Here is an 18,023-nt window from a genome sequence, read left to right on the forward strand (position 1 = left end):
TGGTCTCGACCTCTTGGTTAGCTCTCTCGGTTTGACCATCAGTTTGAGGATGGAACCCGGAGGAAAGGCTAACCGAAATGCCCAGCATGGCACAGAACTCCCGCCAGTAACGAGCCATGAATTGAGGGCCCCTGTCAGACACAATGTCGGTCGGTAGACCATGCAGCCTGAACACCTCCTTCGCCAGGATTAACCCCATCTCCTTGGCAGAAGGAAGCTTGGGCAAGGGGACCAGATGGACCATCCTAGAAAAACGGTCAACGATAGTGAGAATGACCGTATGGCCCTCGGAGGAAGGAAGACAAGTGACAAAGTCCATAGACAGACAGGACCAAGGCCGGGAAGGGACAGGGAGTGGGCGAAGCAAACCAGAGGGAGGCCGGCGAGAAGCCTTGGCCTGGGTGCAGAGGGAGCAGGCAGAAACAAAATCCTTTACATCATTAAGTAAGGTGGGCCACCAGAACTGGGTACGGACCAGATGGAGGGTCTTAGTGATGCCAGGATGACAAAACAGGCGAGAACTATGACAGAATTCCAAGACTTTTAACCTGAGGGAGTCTGGGACGAAAAGCCTGTTCTTTGGGCAGGCCTCGGGGACGGTTTTCCCTTCCAGGGTGTCCCTGACCTCCCTCTCCAAATCGAGTCTGGTGAGCGCACAACAAACCGAATCCGCCAGGATAAACTCAGAGGCTCGGTCAAGACTCTCCCCCTCTGATTCGAACATCCTGGAGAGGGCATCCGGCTTAATGTTCTTTTACCCGGGTCTGTCGGACAGAGAAAAATTAAACCGGTCAAAGAACAAAGCCCACCTGGCCTGCCTGGGGTTGAGCCTCTTGGCGGTCTTGAGGTACTCCAGATTTTTATGGTCTGTCCAAACCGAAAAGGGGAGTTTGGCGCCCTCCAGCCAGTGTCTCCATTCCTCTAACGCCAGTTTCACAGCCAACAGCTCCCGATTTCCGACGTCATAATTCTGTTCTGCGGACGACAACTTTCTGGACAAGAAAGCACACGGGTGAACACGACCATCCACGGCCTTCTGGCTGAGAATGGCCCCAACCCCAGAGCTAGAGGCGTCCACCTCCACAATAAACTGCTTTTCAGGATCAGTGGACACAAGGACGGGAGCAGAAATGAATAAGCCCTTCAGATGTTTGAAGGCTGCCTCAGCCTGTTCATTCCAGACAAACTTGGTCTTGCTGGAGGTGAGAGCGTGCAGAGGGGCAGCTACCTGACTGTAGCCACGAATAAAACGTCTATAAAAGTTGGCGAAGCCCAGAAACCTCTGTAGCTGCTTGCGATCTATAGGAACGGTCCATTCAGCAACTGCCCGAACTTTGGCCGGGTCCATAGACATCTTTCCGGGGAATAGGATGAAACCAAGGAATGAAGTGGAGGTGGTGTGAAACTCGCACTTCTCAGCCTTGACGTACAGTTGATTCTGTAACAGACGGAGCAGGACGAAGCGAACATGTTGTCGGTGGAGATTGACGTTCTCGGAGTAGATGAGGATGTCATCTAGGTACACGAAAACATAACCGCCAATCATGTCCCTGAGAACCTCATTTGGTGAGACCAAAAGGCATGACCAAATACTCATAGTGCCCGGTCGGAGTGTTAAAGGCGGTCTTCCACTCGTCACCCTCTCTAATACGAACCAGATGATAGGCGTTTCTAAGGTCCAGTTTAGTAAAGATCCTCGCCCCCTGGACCTGATCGAAAGCCGAATTCATGAGGGGAATAGGGTACCGGTTTTAGACAGAGATGCTGTTCAATCCTCTGTAATCTATGCAGGGGCGGAGAGAGCCATCCTTCTTCCCCACAAAAAAGAAGCCCGCACCAGCTGGTGACGAGGAGGGGCGAATAATGCCTGCTCCTAAGGCCTTGTTTATGTACTGCTGCATAGCTTGCAGGGAGTAGAGACGACCCCTAGGTGGAGTGGTTCCAGGTAACAGGTCAATAGCACAATCAAACGGACGGGTCAGGTTGGGTCAGACGGGGCTTCGGCAAACTCGGGAGTCAGAAGGCGGATCAGCTCGGTAACGAGCAGGCAAACAGACAGGTTCTCTGGATAGGCGCTGGAAAGTACTCGGTGGTTGGCACAAGACGATCTGGCACTGGAGACTGATAAGGACGGGCTTTTTATGCAGCTGTAGACAGGTGGAGCCAGTGAAGTTGATTGCGCAGAGGTGGAGAATGAGCAGGTGTGATGGTAGAGAGCAGGGTCAGCTCCAGTGCCAGAATCATCACATTTTCACTTAGCCTTCACTTCACTCCCTCTGCAGTCAGTCGCACCTGTAAGCTATTTACTAATCAATCAGTCAGACTCTTTCCACCTGTTAGTTCCCCTATTTAAACCTCCCTCTGTTCCCATTTCCTCGCTGGTCCATCATCATTCAACACCCTCTCCATGCCAGTCATCTGTGTGTCTTTGGAACTCTCCCCTCTATGTTTTCATTTAAGGTTAGTCCTGCCAGCCGTCTCTGAGAACCTCTGAACTTTGTCATTTTGGAAGAGCTGTGATTGCTGCTAGCCGTCCCTGAGAAACTGTGGACTCTGCTACCTGCTCTGTAATGCTCTGTACCTCATCTTCACTTTCATGTTCATCAAACCAATCTTTCACCAGTCTTGCTGTGTGTATTGGTGCATTGTCATCCTGATACACGGCATCTCCTTCAGGATACAATGTTTAAACCATTGGATGCACATGGTCCTCCAGAATGGTTCGGTAGTCCTTGGCAGTGACGCGTCCATCTAGCACAAGTATGGGGCCAAGGGAATGCCATGATATGGCAGCCCAAACCATCACTGATCCACCTCCATGCTTCACTCTGGGCATGCAACAGTCTGGGTGGTACGCTTCTTTGGGGCTTCTCCACACCGTAACTCTCCCGGATGTAGGGAAAACAGTAAAGGTGGACTCATCAGAGAACAATACATGTTTCAAATTGTCCACAGCCCAAGATTTGCGCTCCTTGCACCATTGAAACCGACGTTTGGCATTGGCACGAGTGACCAAAGGTTTGGCTATAGCTGCCCGGCCGTGGATATTGACCTTGTGGAGCTCCCGACGGACAGTTTTGGTGGAAACAGGAGAGTTGAGGTGCACATTTAATTCTGCCGTGATTTGGGCAGCCGTGGTTTTATGTTTTTTGGATACAATCCGGGTTAGCACCCGAACATCCCTTTCAGACAGCTTCCTCTTGCGTCCACAGTTAATCCTGTTGGATGTGGTTCGTCCTTCTTGGTGGAATGCTGACATTACCCTGGACACCGTGGCTCTTGATACATCACAAAGACTTGCTGTCTTGGTCACAGATGCACCAGCAAGACGTGCACCAACAATTTGTCCTCTTTTGAACTCTGGTATGTCACCCATAATGTTGTGTGCATTGCAATATTTTGAGCAAAACTGTGCTCTTACCCTGCTAATTGGACCTTCACACTCTGCTCTTATTGGTTCAATGTGCAATTAATGAAGATTGGCCACCAGGCTGGTCCAATGTAGCCATGAAACCTCCCACACTAAAATGAGAGGTGTTTCAGTTTCATTGTCCAACCCCTGTATCTTGCCTGTTTGCTCTGTGGCATTAGTCGCCTATCTCGCCTGTTTTGCTCTGTGGCGTAGTCGCCTATTTTGCCTGTTTGCTCCGTGGCGTTGGTCGCCAATCTGGCCTGATTTGCCCTTATTGTTCGGCAAGCATCTGTTAGATGCTTTTGGTTTGGTTTGCCCTGGATGGGTAGTTTTTTGTTTGTTTCTGAACTTTGTCTGTCATTTTGGAAGACCTGTGATTGCTGCTAGCCGTCCCTGAGAAACTGTGGACTCTGCTACCTGCTCTGTAATGCTGTGGACTCTGCTACCTGCCTCTAAAGAGCTGTGAACACTGCTACCTGCCTCTAAAGAGCTGTGAACACTGCTACCTGCCTCTGAAGAGCTGTTAACACTGCTACCCGTCTCTGTAAAGCTGTGGACTCTGCTGTCTATCTGTGGCTCCCTGTTCCCGGCTCAGCTCCTGCCATCACCTACATTCCCGCCCCTGTTCAGTTCTGCCTCTCTGGATACATCATTTACCATCCCTTCATCCCCTCAATAAAAAAGACTATTAATTTTAGTCCCGTGTGTTGTGGTTCTGGGTTCATCCAAGACAAATTCTGACAAGACCATGATTTTTCTGCCACCAAACTTGACTGTTTTCTGGGTAAATCTTGGATACATGCAGGCTCCAGTAGGTTTTCCTGCCGTATTTGTGGCAGCTGTGATGTAATTCAACCAAAGATTCATCTGAGAAATCTACCTTCCAAGGTCTTGGTGATATCACAGTAAATTGGGCAAAAGTCTGGGCTATTTCTGCCCTGCGATGGATTGGCGACCTGTCCAGTTTATACCCCGCGTCTCGCCCATTGACAGCTGGAAATCGGCACCAGCACCTCGCAAACCTAGCGGGGCTAAGCGTGTTAGAAAATGAATGAATGGATGGATGGACTGGGCAATTTCTTTTTCCTTGCCATCAAGATCTCTGCTAACTGGCACCAGAAAATGCTATTATTGGGCTTTCTTCGTCTGGAAACAGCTGCAAACAACACCTTTCGGATGCAGCCATGATGAACTGGTTGCGGACAATACAGCGATCTGATTGGCTGAGCAGCAAAAATCGAATCACGTGACCTCTTGGACTGGAGCGCTACAGTTTAAAAAATTTTATCGGCTTAAACTTATTAATGTGCAAATGAAAACGTGGGAACATTGGTGTTTTGAGATCACTGCTATGTGTAGCAACTTATCCAAGTGCAAGAAAGTTGTCCCCTGACAGTTCATACGAAAAGTCACCCTACAGATTCTGGCCCACGGCCTATTTGGATTGTTTGTCTTTGAGTTATTGTCACTGATTCATAGTGGGCAATCTATTCCACCAATAGAGTAAATAAGTATACTTAAGGAAGGGCTTCTTGAGTTACTGAACATTTCTCAGGGCAGAGGTTTATATTGGGGTGTCTAACATGAGGGGTCAGCATATGTTTTTCTAGATAGTCTACAAGTGAAGGGATAAAAGAAAAAGGCGCTTAGAATTAAGTATTTTGTAGTAATATACAGTATTTTGTAGTAAACTACAGTATTTTATTTTGCTACATTTTTTGGCTGCTGTATTTTGTAGTTTATTTGGAAATACATTTTGATGTATTTGTGCCCATCCCTGGCCATGTACAATGCAGACGACTCTCCCTGTAGCTCTACGCTTCTCCAGGAGTGAATGCTTCTTGTCGGGACTTTGAAGCAATCAACTGGTTTCCCTTATAAAGGAAACTTTTGACCAATCTGTATAACATGATTGAAATTGACTTTGTAAAGTGCCTTGAGATGACATGTTTCATGAATTGGCACTATATGAATAAAATTGAATTGAATGAATATGATTGTTACCCAAACAGACAGAGGGATCATGCGAGTTACTTAATGAAATCCTTCTTGCATAAAATAGTTTGATTATCAAAAACAGTTAAAAAGGGTCCTCTTTTACTTAATCCATAGTATGGTGCTATTTCTCAGAGTAGTAAAATGGAGAGTGACAAAGAGAGCCAGACCAGATGGATGTCACAATTACATAACATGTACAGCAGCTGCAGCAGATCAGCTTTGTAATGAAAAAATGTTTTATTTGAAAATATGATGATACAGTAAAAGATTAAACTGTGTGGGGCATCTCAAAAATCCTGCCCTGATATTGAAAAAGTTCTGCAAGGCTGAAGGTAAAACAGAAACTGAATAGAGGTCCAACTTACTCATCTTGAGGTATTCATCAAAGAGTCCATATGCATTCATTGACTGCAGGTTGTAGTCCCTCTCCCACTGGGGGAGGCTGGCCTTAGGGATGTGGCCGTGCTCTCTCTTTAACCTCTGTCGAGTCCACCAGTTCTGAATGAGGCTAGAAAAACAATGCAAGATGATCTAAGAGACAAGTTACTTCTTGTGCATTTTCTTTATTTAGTTAAGAGACATTACTTGTGTCCATGAACTTTTGGAATACCGCCCATAAACAGGTATGTTTAAAGTCTAACCTAATTTGTCCCAGTAAAGTCCAATCTGATGTAAAAACAAATCCGTTCAGAGCATCAGTCTCCCTTTTCTGTCTCCCTCATCTTCCCTTTCAAACATCTTTATTCCATCTGTACACATTCCTTTTATTCTTTTTCATATCCTAACATGTGGGGAGTCCTAAAGTTCCTGCTAAGATGGAACTCAGCAGAATCTTTAGATCCATCACCCCTTCCTTAACTTTGATGATACACAAGTGAACTGTTATACAATGCATGCCAACCTTTTAAACTGAAAAGATCCCTTTTCAGTTTAAAAGGTTTCTGCACATCCGCCATCAGTTCAAGCCTTGCTGTGGAGGGAAAACATTACTGGGACTTGAAGCTGTTTTTTTTTTTTTTTTTTTTTTTTTTTTAGCAGTGTGAAAGGGTAACCTGACTCTCACCAGATGGATTTTGTTCCGCAATGCTCCACACATCAATCTGGAATCGCTGCCATTGGGAAGGATTTCAATACCACCTAAAATGGACGAGCCAATCAGGATCGACAGGCGAGATTTTGGTAGATGTGTAGCGACTGTTTGGATTCAGACAATAATGGCGGCTCACAGAGAAGAAGCAAGTAGTAAAATTTATGCTGCTATTTCATCAGTGTTGTCCAATCTACCAAAATATAAATTCTTTAAAAGAACACCAGAGACCAGCTTTGAAGGCTTTTGTTAGTGTAAACAATGTTTTCGCCCTTCCCCCAGACTGGGTTTGGCAAGAGCTTGTTGCATGTCAGTAAAGATGTAGAACAAGTGGTTTATCCAATCATATGCAAGGATTTTAAAAAGGTCCCTCCTTTTGAAATACATCTCTAGTGGAGCAATGCCAGATTTATGTGTGGAGCTCGGCGGAACGAAATCCATCTAGCGAGAGTCAGGTTAGTGAAAGGGTCCAGGTATGTCCAAATGTACCATCCTGAAGCCAACATTTTATCTGGCATAGATTTCTGTTTGCATACCTAAGCTCTGTCCATGACAAGGAAAACCTTTCAGGGATTACTGTGAACTTATCACAGCGAATCATATGTAGCCCTAGGCCTTTTTAAATAGTCCTATTGCTTATATTGTTAAAGTTTATAATAAATTGGATACAGCTCATCTTTTTCCTTAATTAAGATTTTCCCTTAATCTTTAATAAGATGTCAGGATATTTCTTTGACATGAATTGGTACATTTTATATTTGAATGAATTTATGAGTTTTTCAGGCAGCAGTTCAGTCAAAGCTTAGACCCAACAATAGACAAAACTAACAAGAACTGAAAAGAGCCAGAACCTACGGGTAGCCAAGCTCCATGAAGTTGTTCCACGTCTGTTTAAGTACCATAATGATGCCCATTTGCATACAGAGATCGATCAGACAACCACTGGGATGGCACTGCAGTTACACAAAACACATCAGATCAGCAATGACAAATAAAAAATGACACACTGTGCACTAATTAGGGCTATCATTAGTCTGTTGGGTTTTGTTAGCAACACTTTGGAACATGAAGCATTTCAGTATGATGGAACCTTACAATTTTATGGAATTTGTTTTTCAAGAAGCTGCCACTGTAATTCATACCCTGAACAGAATGTATCATTGCAATCTTTTGCTTCTTACTAAAAATGTACGTCATGAACCAGTAAGTTCTCCAAGAAGAGTTGTATACCTGCATTGCTACAAAAGGTTGACCGTTCTGATCACAGTATAAGAGTTTTTCTCTACTGCAGCTGCAGAATTACAAGTGGTAGTGCATTATCTTAGCAGCAAAAAGTGTCGGTGTCATGATTTTAGGTTCTGCCTTAGTTTTGGATTATGGAATAGTTTGAGTTTTGTTGTGGTTTGACTTTGTTCTTTGTTTTATATTATCTGTCAGGGTTCTACCGGGTCACTCACTTCCCTGCCTCTGATTAGTTTCAGCTGTTTTCCTGTAATTAGTTTTCACTCCATTTCACCTGTGCACTCCACTATATAGTTCTGCCTCAGTCTTTAGTTCTCCGCCAGATCATTTACGAGCCCACGGTGAGTTTTGTTCCAGCGTTCTTTATTCTGATTGACCTGTTGATGCAAACCCGATTGCTTTTTGATTCTGAGCCAGCCTGTCCCCTGAATCTGTTTTGTCCTGCCCTGTCTGACTGATTGCCTGTTTTGCCGACCCGAATCTGCCTAAGGAATATCCGAGCTTGCTTTATCCCTGTCTGTACCTCTGCCTGTTTTGGACTGCTTTTTGTGTACCGGTTTTTGGACTGTCATTTTTGACCATCGAGCCTGCCTGTCCCAGTCTTGTTTGTCTCAGAGCAATAAAACGTCTGAACCTGAAGCCTCTGCTTGTTGGCCTGAATACTGAGTCCACCCAGTCAGTTCCGTTCCTGACAGTCGGCTCAAGTCTTTAGTCTCAATGGATTACTTTAGTTCTTCATTTTCCTTGCATGTTCCCAGAAGTGCCACTTACTGGTGATGAGGGTAAAATGCTAGGTGGCTGGCTATATAGTAATAGCCCAATGTTCAATTTCTAACTTAATGAATCCAAAATTCTTTCCTGTTCCCTCATGGGAAAACTCATTACTCACTTCCTCCAGTTTCCAGCGATTTATGAGGCGTAGGTATGCGCCTGGCCGACCAGTGAATCTGTAAACAAAACAATATTTCTGACAATCATCTTCAAAGGTTTGGACAGAATCATTCAGTAATTTCTAAAAGGCTAAAAAAAGGTGTTCTGAATTATACCTAAATATTTACTGTACTGAGTTAGATACAGAAAAATATTATTTCACATGTCGGAGAAACACATCACTAAGGGAGTTTTGTAATGCTATAAATACCTATTATCTATTTAATGGATCTGCAGATATGTTACCTTGTTAACTGAGAATAGCCTATTGGCAAATGAGGTGATATCAACTGATAGTGTAAGAAGTAGCTGTTCTTCAAATGGCCTTTCACAAGCACAGGTAGGCCTGTCAAGATGATAAATGTTGCTAGAGGATAAATTGTCACTGAAATTATTGCAATAAATGATAATATTGTCATTTTCAAATAATATAGTTAGAATGGCATAATAATACAAGTACACCCTGTCAAAGATCAATAAATGCTCAGTTCTAGAGAACATTTAATACTGGAGCTGGAAGACATTTTAAATAGTCATAGGGATGGCGTGCATGGTTGACGCGGAGGCGATCAGGTGACGATGCACAAATATGACAGTGTTCTTCTCCTACTATGTTACGCTAACAGCAGAGTTACCATGTACCATAATAACTGTTGTTGTATGCAACATTTTGCTCTTATCGATGTGCCATTGATGTGCCATTTGGGCACATCACTGGGAATAAATGAAAGAGAACACTGGCGGAAAAACCAGTTGTCAAGATTACCATCCCTTGTCAGCGGTCCTTCCAGTCTTTTACCCTGGAGAAGTGGTCTTGTTTTATTAATGACTTATTTAGTAAAAGACAACTCTTGAAGCAGAAACTATACTTTAGCACATTTAATCTAAACAAGCCAGAGAAATGGCACAGTGCAGTACTGGGCTCTCATAGTGGTCACGATACAGGAAAAGGTAAAATGAGGAAGAGAGAGCCCGGACTGTGGGTTCAACATAACATCAGTGTAAATATAAATCAGCAAGGGCACGTCCCTGCAGGAGCGGCCCTCCCCCAACATGTTGTCTGTTGTAGATGTGTCACTATTAGACTGTGAAATAGCATAGACTCCAAGGTTTATCCACATGTACTTGCTCCCCGAGATAACTGTCCATTTGTTTATGTATGCCACATCGTGAGGTGCACTGTGACAAGGAGTTATCAGTTATTTCCCAGCAGTGGCGGCACTAGGGGGCGTTACAGATCCCCCTGGAAAAGTTATAGCACCCCATAGAAAAAAAAATATTTTCATTTTCATCTCAGTTAATATCATTTAATATGTGATTGGTGTGATGTTTTCCTCACAAAACACACCCAATTACAATATACAATCAACTATGATATATTGAGTAAAAAAAAAAAAATCACAAATTGAACTCTTCATGTACTGTATTGATTAAAAAAAATATTGCCTCAAATTGCACAAAATCTGTATAATATGATTGATTTTGACTTTGTAAAGTGCCTCGAGATGTCATGTTCGCCTGAGAGCGAAGTGCTCTGTTAGGAACATACGGGGTAATCAGAGCTCTGATATATGATGGAGCTTGATTATTAAGGGCTTTATACGTTAGAAGGAGAATTTTAAATTCTATTCTTGATTTAACAGGAAGCCAATGAAGGGAAGCTAAAATTGGAGAAATATGATCCCTCTGGTTGATTTTCATCAGAACTCTTGCTGCAGCATTTTGGATCAGCTGAAGGCTTTGAACTGCATTTTGTGGAGTTCCTGATAGTAAAGAATTACAATAGTCCAGCCTTGAAGTAACAAATGCATGGACTAGTTTTAATCAGGTGATTTTAATCACACCTCATGCTCTGTTACACTGCCAACGTTTCAACAGTTTGTCAGCTGCTCTGCCAGAGAAAACAAGACATTGGATTTGTTTTACACAAATGTCAAGAATTCATCTATTTCCAAATCAAGACCCCCTATTGGGCTGTGAGCCCAGAGGGGGGCTTTGAGAAAGTGGTCACAGGAAGCTGAAGAAGCCCTTCAGGGTAGTTTTGAAACTACCGTTTGGATTTCTCTTTGCAAGCCACATGGAGAGAACATAAATGCCATGACTAAGTGTGACAGACTACATGAACTTCTGTATGGACAGCATAATCTGCACCAGAACGGTGAGATGCTTCCTTAATAACAAACTCTGGATTACCAGTAACCTGAAGAAACTGTTGAACAGGAAAAAAGAGCCAGCCTATAGGAAGCGAGAGAAGCAGCTCAAAGTCAAGATCGGAGACAGCAAGGAGGTGTATAGGAAGAAACTGAAGAATAAACTGCAGATGAAGAAGTATTTTGCATAAAATCAAGAAATGTTGCTTGATTCCTTTTGCTGAAACGACATTAGAATGCTTATTGTAATTATGTGTCGAGGGCCGACTCCTTCAGTCTTCACTACATTGGATCAGCCCATCTTGCTGCACATGTGCCAAAAGGACCCAGGAAGACAGAAAACCATATGAAAACAAATGGCGCGAAGAGGAAAGAAGAGGAGAGGAAAGCAAACTTGCGGTTTGTCTGATCCTGAAAAGCCAGAATGACTTTTCAGTTCAGAGCCATTGACCTGCCTCGTTCATTAGTTGAACTGGGCTAGGATAGCGGACCCGGCTTATTTCAGAATCCCTGGTTAGCCAAGGAGAGGTGGCTCCGACTGCTGAGTGTCTAAACAATGCAGCTTTGAGTTGTTTAAAGGTGCATAGCCATGTTATTTCACTTTTTCTTTTAAATTTATACATTAGTAGCTCACTCTGGTTGCATCCAAAGGTTTTATGAAACATTCTCACGTCCTACTGGTTTATTGGTTATTTTGGTGTTTTGTGCTTTGTTTTTGATCAATTTGTTAGTAAATAAAGCCTTTCGTGTTTATTTATGATTTTAACGGAAGTACGCACTGTGCATGCGCAGCAAGGGTAAAAGCAAGGAAGCGGGTAATGGCTATTAGCATCTTCAGGCCAAACAATGAAGTGTGTTCCAGGATCCAATGAAAAAAAGGACAAAAAAATTCTTCATCTTTTCTTAAATGAGTAGAGATAGAGGGATATTTTAGCCACTTAGCTCCCCTTACCTTCTTCTGCCTTGTAGACAGAGCCGCAGTGTTGCTGATTTAAGCACAACAGACATTTTGTATTCTGCACGCTAGTGAGCCTGCTTGTTGATTGACAGCTTTCTCCAGATGGATAAACAAATGTATTATTGAAAGCTGCAGGCTCATGTCTGTCATTCTTTCTCCGTAGAGGCCAGGGGAGGGACTAATGTTGCACTACTGTCTTAGTCTTAGTATTGCAACATGAAGTCCTACAGAATCTTTGATACGTAAGGCAGACTTGGAGGGGGGCCCTTCACAAAGATTTATGTACACAGAACTCTAGATTCAATGTTGAGAAATTCACTTCTGCATTTAACCCATCCCCATTGGGGAGCAGTGGCTGCCACTGTGGGGCACCTGGGGAGCAATCAGGGGTTAAGAGTCTTGCTCAGGGAACAAGAGTGCAGGCGGTGGGGATTGAACTGGGTACTTGCGACCTTCTCAGAGCGCAAGCACACTGCTCTAACCACTGGGCCACCAGTCCCCTAAGCGGACGCCAAGCGGTGCAGTTTGTAGACGATTTTCTCACCTTCCCAGAAAGAAGGCGATGTAGAAAGTTGAGCTGTTGAGATTGACAAACTGAAAAAGAAACATCTTGAAGGTAAAACTGTTCTCCCACTCTGACTCGGTCCTTGGCTGCTCTGTAGCCACACACAAGAAGAAGAAAAAAGATGAAGCAATAATAAAGTCTGGGACTTCACAAGTTCTTTCCCAAATGCATAGGTGGCAAGCACTTTATATAGATTTCAGTTTTTTTCATATACCAACAACCTCATTGATAAGAAAAGTCTTTAGAAGCAGTGCACTCACCTAAATTAGTGAGGAAAAGAGCAACTTTTTCATAAAGCTGTGAAAAAAATATAAACTGTTTTAAAACAATTTAAGTAAAGCAGTTAAAGTAAAGCAGTTAAAAATTGTTAACATACAATTATGCCTAATCTCTATCTATCTATCTATCTATCTATCTATCTATCTATCTATCTATCTATCTATCTATCTATCTATATATATATATATATATATATATATATATATATATATATATATATATATGTATAGCCCTGCGACAAACTGGCGACCTGTCCAGGGTGAACCCCGCCTCTCGCCCAGTGAACGCTGGAGATAGGCACCAGCACCCTCCGCGACCCCATGAGGGATTAAGCGGTATATATATATATATATATATATATATAGTACAGACCAAAGGTTTGGACACACCTTCTCATTCAAAGAGTTTTCTTTATTTTCATGACTATGAAAATTGTAGATTAACACTGAAGGCATCAAAACTGTGAATTAACACATTCTAACAGTCTATTCAGTTGGACTATCAGCTGTGTATCCACCTGACTTCTGCACAACACAACTGATGGTCCCAACCCCATTTAAAAGGCAAGAAATCCCACTTATTAAACCTGACAGGGGACACCTGTGAAGTGAAAACCATTTCAGGTGACTACCTCTTGGAGCTCATTAAGAGAATGCCAAGAGTGTGCGAAGCAGTAATCAAAGCAAAAGGTGGCTACTTTGAAGAACCTAGAATATAAGACATATTTTCAGTTGTTTCACACTTTTTTGTAAAGTATATAATTCCACATGTGTTAACTGATAGTTTTGATGCCTTCAGTGTGAATCTACAATTTTCATAGTCATGAAAATAAAGAAAACTCTTTGAATGAGAAGGTGTGTCCAAACGTTTGGTCTGTACTGCATATATATATATATATATATATATATATATATATATATATATATATATATATATATATATATATGGAGGACCAGCTCTACCATATTTAAAAATAAATACATAAATAAATAAATGCTCAATAAATAAATAAGCGTACAATTAATTGCCACCAAAAATAAAAATATAATAAACAAATAAATGTAGGTAGGAATTAAATTATACAGTGAGACATAAATATATATACCTCTTTTAATTAGCTATTTATATATTCGCCTTTGTAATAATTACCTTATTTATTTATTAGTTATAATCTTCAACTTTGTTTATTAAATAGTTATTTTTTTAAGTATTTATTTATGTGCATGTTATAATATTTTTGTCTGTTTTATTCTTCCTTTGTATTTTTTTACCCAATTTTTTTCTTCGATGCTATTTATTTCTGCCTGTCTGTTTCTATTTCTGTAAGCATTTCTGCCTCATTATGCAAATGAGGAGGGGCTGTGTCTTAAGGGGTCGACTTCTGCCCATTGTAGTGCCACCAAACTTGTAGCAGACAGGTGAGGCTATCTATGTGTTTTACGGGTTTGGTGGCACAACAATGATCTATAGTGTAGTAATTGCTCATTTTATACTTATTCTAATAATTGTTAGGATATTTTTTCTGGGATGAACCCGGACACAGCACGCACACACAGAGTCAGTTCTTATGAGTGAGTTTTATTGAATGGTGTGGAAGATGGATGATGAGACCAGAGTCTTTCAACGGACGGAGGTGAAGGGTGTAGAAGCTGGCCGGCAGGAGGCGTGTGGAGAGACTGACCGGGAGGAACTCTGGAGCCGTGGAGTGGAGAGTAGAACGTCTGAGCCGTGCAGTGGAGAGCTGAACATCAGAGCCGTGTACAGGAGAGCTGAACGTCTGAGCCGTGTTCTGGGGAAAACAAACTGATGGAAAGTCTATGGGCTGACTGTAACAAAAACCAGGTTGAAAGGAGTCTTCAGGCTGACGGTAACAAAACGGAGCTGACAAGAATACTGGCAGAGAACTGAGCGGGAGTGAACGCTATGGACCGGCGACGGGAACAGAAAGAGGTGAGTCTTATAAAGCGGTGGAAACAGGTGGAAGCAGTTGCGGGTTAATTGCAGCCTGCCAGGTGAAACCGATCAGGCTGCGCAGGAACGAGAGAGAGGGAGAGAGGTTCAGCATGCAGCCTATAAGCTGCATCCTGACAATAATAAAATAGGAGAAAGTGTAACTCTTACTTATCTAAATGATAAAATCAGATTAAAGTGAAAGCCCTTTATCCAAAGCTATTTGATTTATAGAGCAAACAGTTATTTTTAATGAATTTCTTTTGTATCCTACACCTAGCAAATGGGACTTTAATGAATATTTTTGGCATTTAGGCTTTGGGAAATTCTTCCAAAAAAAAAAGTAAAGGATTATTTTCCAATCACTTAAATGTGGTACGACAGACAAGAGATGAGATACATGTGAAATAAATTTGATAATAATCCACCTTTCCTTGGTTGGATTATTTTCTGGTGTTGCAACTTGCAGACGGTCCCTAAGCATTTGCGGAGGAGCGAGCTCTGCATAGGGTCCAATGTAATTCTCCCAGCGCGGTGGGAGACTCATTTTGAGGAAACTACGGTTGTAGCTCACTGCCTGCCTTGCTGTGGTTCCAGAGAGTTGTCGGTTTTGTAGAATAAATCATCCGCCGATGAGATATTGATCTGGAAAAGCCGAATCTGTGAATATTTTTCTAACTTTACCGATGTCTCGAACTTGAAACTGTTTATATAAAAGTAAAATAAAAGTTAAAAAAATTTTCAAAGGACCAGAGAAAAACATTTTAGATCCCAAACACACAGCGTTCTAATTCTTCCAGTCTATTAGCAGCTTCCTGTAAGAGGTCGGACACTGAACGTCTGCCTGCTGAGTTTGACATTACTAAAAAACGCTTTAGTGCAGGGAAAAGCCATGTACGTTACCCCTTAAGACACAGCCCTCCTCATTTGCATCATGAGGCAGAAATGCATACAGAAATGTAAAAAGGACAGGCAGAAATAAATAGCATTGAATAATAAAATAGGGTAAAAAAATACAAAGGAAGAATAAAACCGACAAAAACATTATAACATGCACATAAATAAATACTTAAAAAAGGAATTAATAAATAAAGTTGTGGATTATAACGGACAATAAATAAATAAGGTAATTATTACAAAGGCGAATAAATAAAGAAGCTAATTAAAAGAGATATATACATTTATGTCTCACTGTATAATTTAATTTCTACTTACATTTATTAGTTTATTTTATTGTTGGTGGAAATTCATTGTATGCTTATTTATCGAGCATTTATTTATTTATGTATTTATTTTTAAATATGGAGTTGGTCCTACATATAATATGCACACACACACACACACACACACACACACACACACACAAATATAAATATATATATATATATATATATATATATATATATATATATATATATATATATATATATATACCACTCAGAAAATAAAGGGAACACTTTATTGTGTTCCTAAAAAAGAGAAATATAATAAGAATAAAAAAAATAATAATAATACCTTCGTCTTCCAGCAACAGTCTTCCTTGAACAACACAATGTAACTCCAAGTCAATTACACTTCTGTGAAATCAAACTGTCCACTTATGAAGCTACACTGATTGATTTCACATGTTGTTTTGCAAATGGAACAAACAAAAGATGGAAACTAGAGGCAATTAGCAAGACACCCCCAATAAAGGAGTGGTTCTGCAAGTGGTGACCACAGACCAATTCTCAGTTCCTATGCTTTCTGGCTGATGTTTTGGTCACTTTGTAGTGCAGTGGCAGTGCTTTCACTCTAGTGGTAGCATGAGTCTACAACCAACACCCAGGCATTGTAGAGAGGTCATAGAGGCACGTGGAGGCCACACATGCCACTGAGCCTCATTTTGACTTGCTTTAAGGACATTACATCAAAGTTGGATCCACCTGTAGTGTGTTTTTCCAATGTAATTTTGAGTGTGGGTCCAAATCCAGACCTCCATGGGTTAATAAATTGATTTCCATTGATTTTGTTGTTAAAATCACATTCAACTATGTAAAATATTTACTAAGAATATTTCAATAATTCCGATCTAGGATATTATTTCAGAGTTCCCTTTATTTGTTTTGATCAGTATATATATATATATATATATATATATATATATATATATATATATATATATATATATATATATATATATATAAATAAATAAAATAAAAACCTGAAAAGTGTGCTATGCAATTGTACTCAAGCCCCCTTATTTTCGGGGGGTGGAGGTGTTACTTAGGGTGTAATTAAATTCCTGTAATCAAAACACCCATGGTAATTCTGGAATAGCTCCCCCTCCAGTGGGCTCACCGATTCTGGCCCTTAAGGAAGAGGGGGATTCTCTGTGTGATGGTTAGTTAAATTTAGAACTTTTTGATTCCTTTTTGAAGACCACTAGATTTTATGAAGTCCTCCGTAAATGAGGGGAAAAGACCTTAATAAGTTAGCCTTATAACTTCAGTAATGACCTTAAATAAAACAAGGTTTTAATTCCCAAAACAAACCACACAAAGACAGTTCCAGGAGAAAAATTCTATTAAGGGTTCACAGAAAAGGGTGCACTATTTGTCACTGTATTAACACCCAAATTACAACAATCTGATTAAATTAGAATGTCTAGTAAAAGCAATGGCAAGGTGCTAATTTAAATGTAATTTGGGGGATATACTTTATCTACTGCCTAAAGTTGATACATAATTTAATGCTTTTCTAAGACCACACAGAAACCATGGAAGAGAGACAAAATAAGTAAAATTCGACAATTTCCACCACTAAACGTGCAAGTAAGAGTTCAAGTGAGAGGAGACCCAAACTGAACTCTTTGCCAAATACTATGCATGTTTAAAAACCCTTCACATGCCACATTAATCTGAAGCATCAGGCTGTGGGGATGATTTTCTTCAGCAGGCCCATGGAGTCAGGGGAAAGATAAGTAGAGCTTAATACAGGATATCCTAGAAGAAAGCATTATAGACCCTAAACTCACAGCTAGAACTACCTCGGGGTGATTTACGTATATGTGGATTCAGATGTAGAATGGCCCAGTCAAAGTCCAGAAATAAATCCAATTCAGAATCTGGGGCAAATGTTGAAATTGATGCTAACAGATGTTCTCCCTCCAGTGTGACTAAGATTGAACTGAATTGCAAAGAAAAATGGGCAAAAGAAAATCAGTTTCCAGATGTGTAAAGCTGGTAGAGACATAAGCGCATACAGCTTAATTATAGCAAAACGTTGACAAAAAAATAAACTGTTGACTCACTATTCCCAATACACTTTCTGAATCTATTGCACACTTTTCAGATTTTTACAAAAAATCCCAATATAATACAGAGTTAGTTGTTCTAATGTGATAAAATTGCCCAAAGGTTCAATTGATATAAATATTCTTGCAGGAAACTGTACATTAACACAGAAAGGGT

The 18,023-nt window shown here is 41.1% G+C and overlaps 1 protein-coding gene across 6 annotated transcripts in view; it reads right to left on the reverse strand.

Moving 5' to 3' along the window:
- Positions 1-18,023, reverse strand: part of LOC105919271 (anoctamin-4) — a 170,306-nt gene that overhangs the window by 19,052 nt on the left and 133,231 nt on the right. For 3 of the 6 annotated variants that reach the window (XM_036132419.1, XM_036132416.1, XM_036132421.1), the window contains 6 exons: positions 16,087-16,110; positions 12,603-12,639; positions 12,322-12,433; positions 8,629-8,686; positions 7,353-7,450; positions 5,776-5,918 (listed from right to left, as the gene is read on the reverse strand). In XM_036132419.1, coding sequence (XP_035988312.1) covers positions 5,776-5,918; positions 7,353-7,450; positions 8,629-8,686; positions 12,322-12,433; positions 12,603-12,639; positions 16,087-16,110 — 472 coding nt within the window. The remainder of the gene's footprint in view (positions 1-5,775; positions 5,919-7,352; positions 7,451-8,628; positions 8,687-12,321; positions 12,434-12,602; positions 12,640-16,086; positions 16,111-18,023) is intronic. The other 3 variants (XM_036132418.1, XM_036132417.1, XM_036132420.1) reach the window with 2 other exon arrangements.

The sequence above is a fragment of the Fundulus heteroclitus genome, unplaced genomic scaffold (assembly GCF_011125445.2).
Source record: "Fundulus heteroclitus isolate FHET01 unplaced genomic scaffold, MU-UCD_Fhet_4.1 scaffold_50, whole genome shotgun sequence".
NCBI classification, from domain to species: domain Eukaryota; kingdom Metazoa; phylum Chordata; class Actinopteri; order Cyprinodontiformes; family Fundulidae; genus Fundulus; species Fundulus heteroclitus.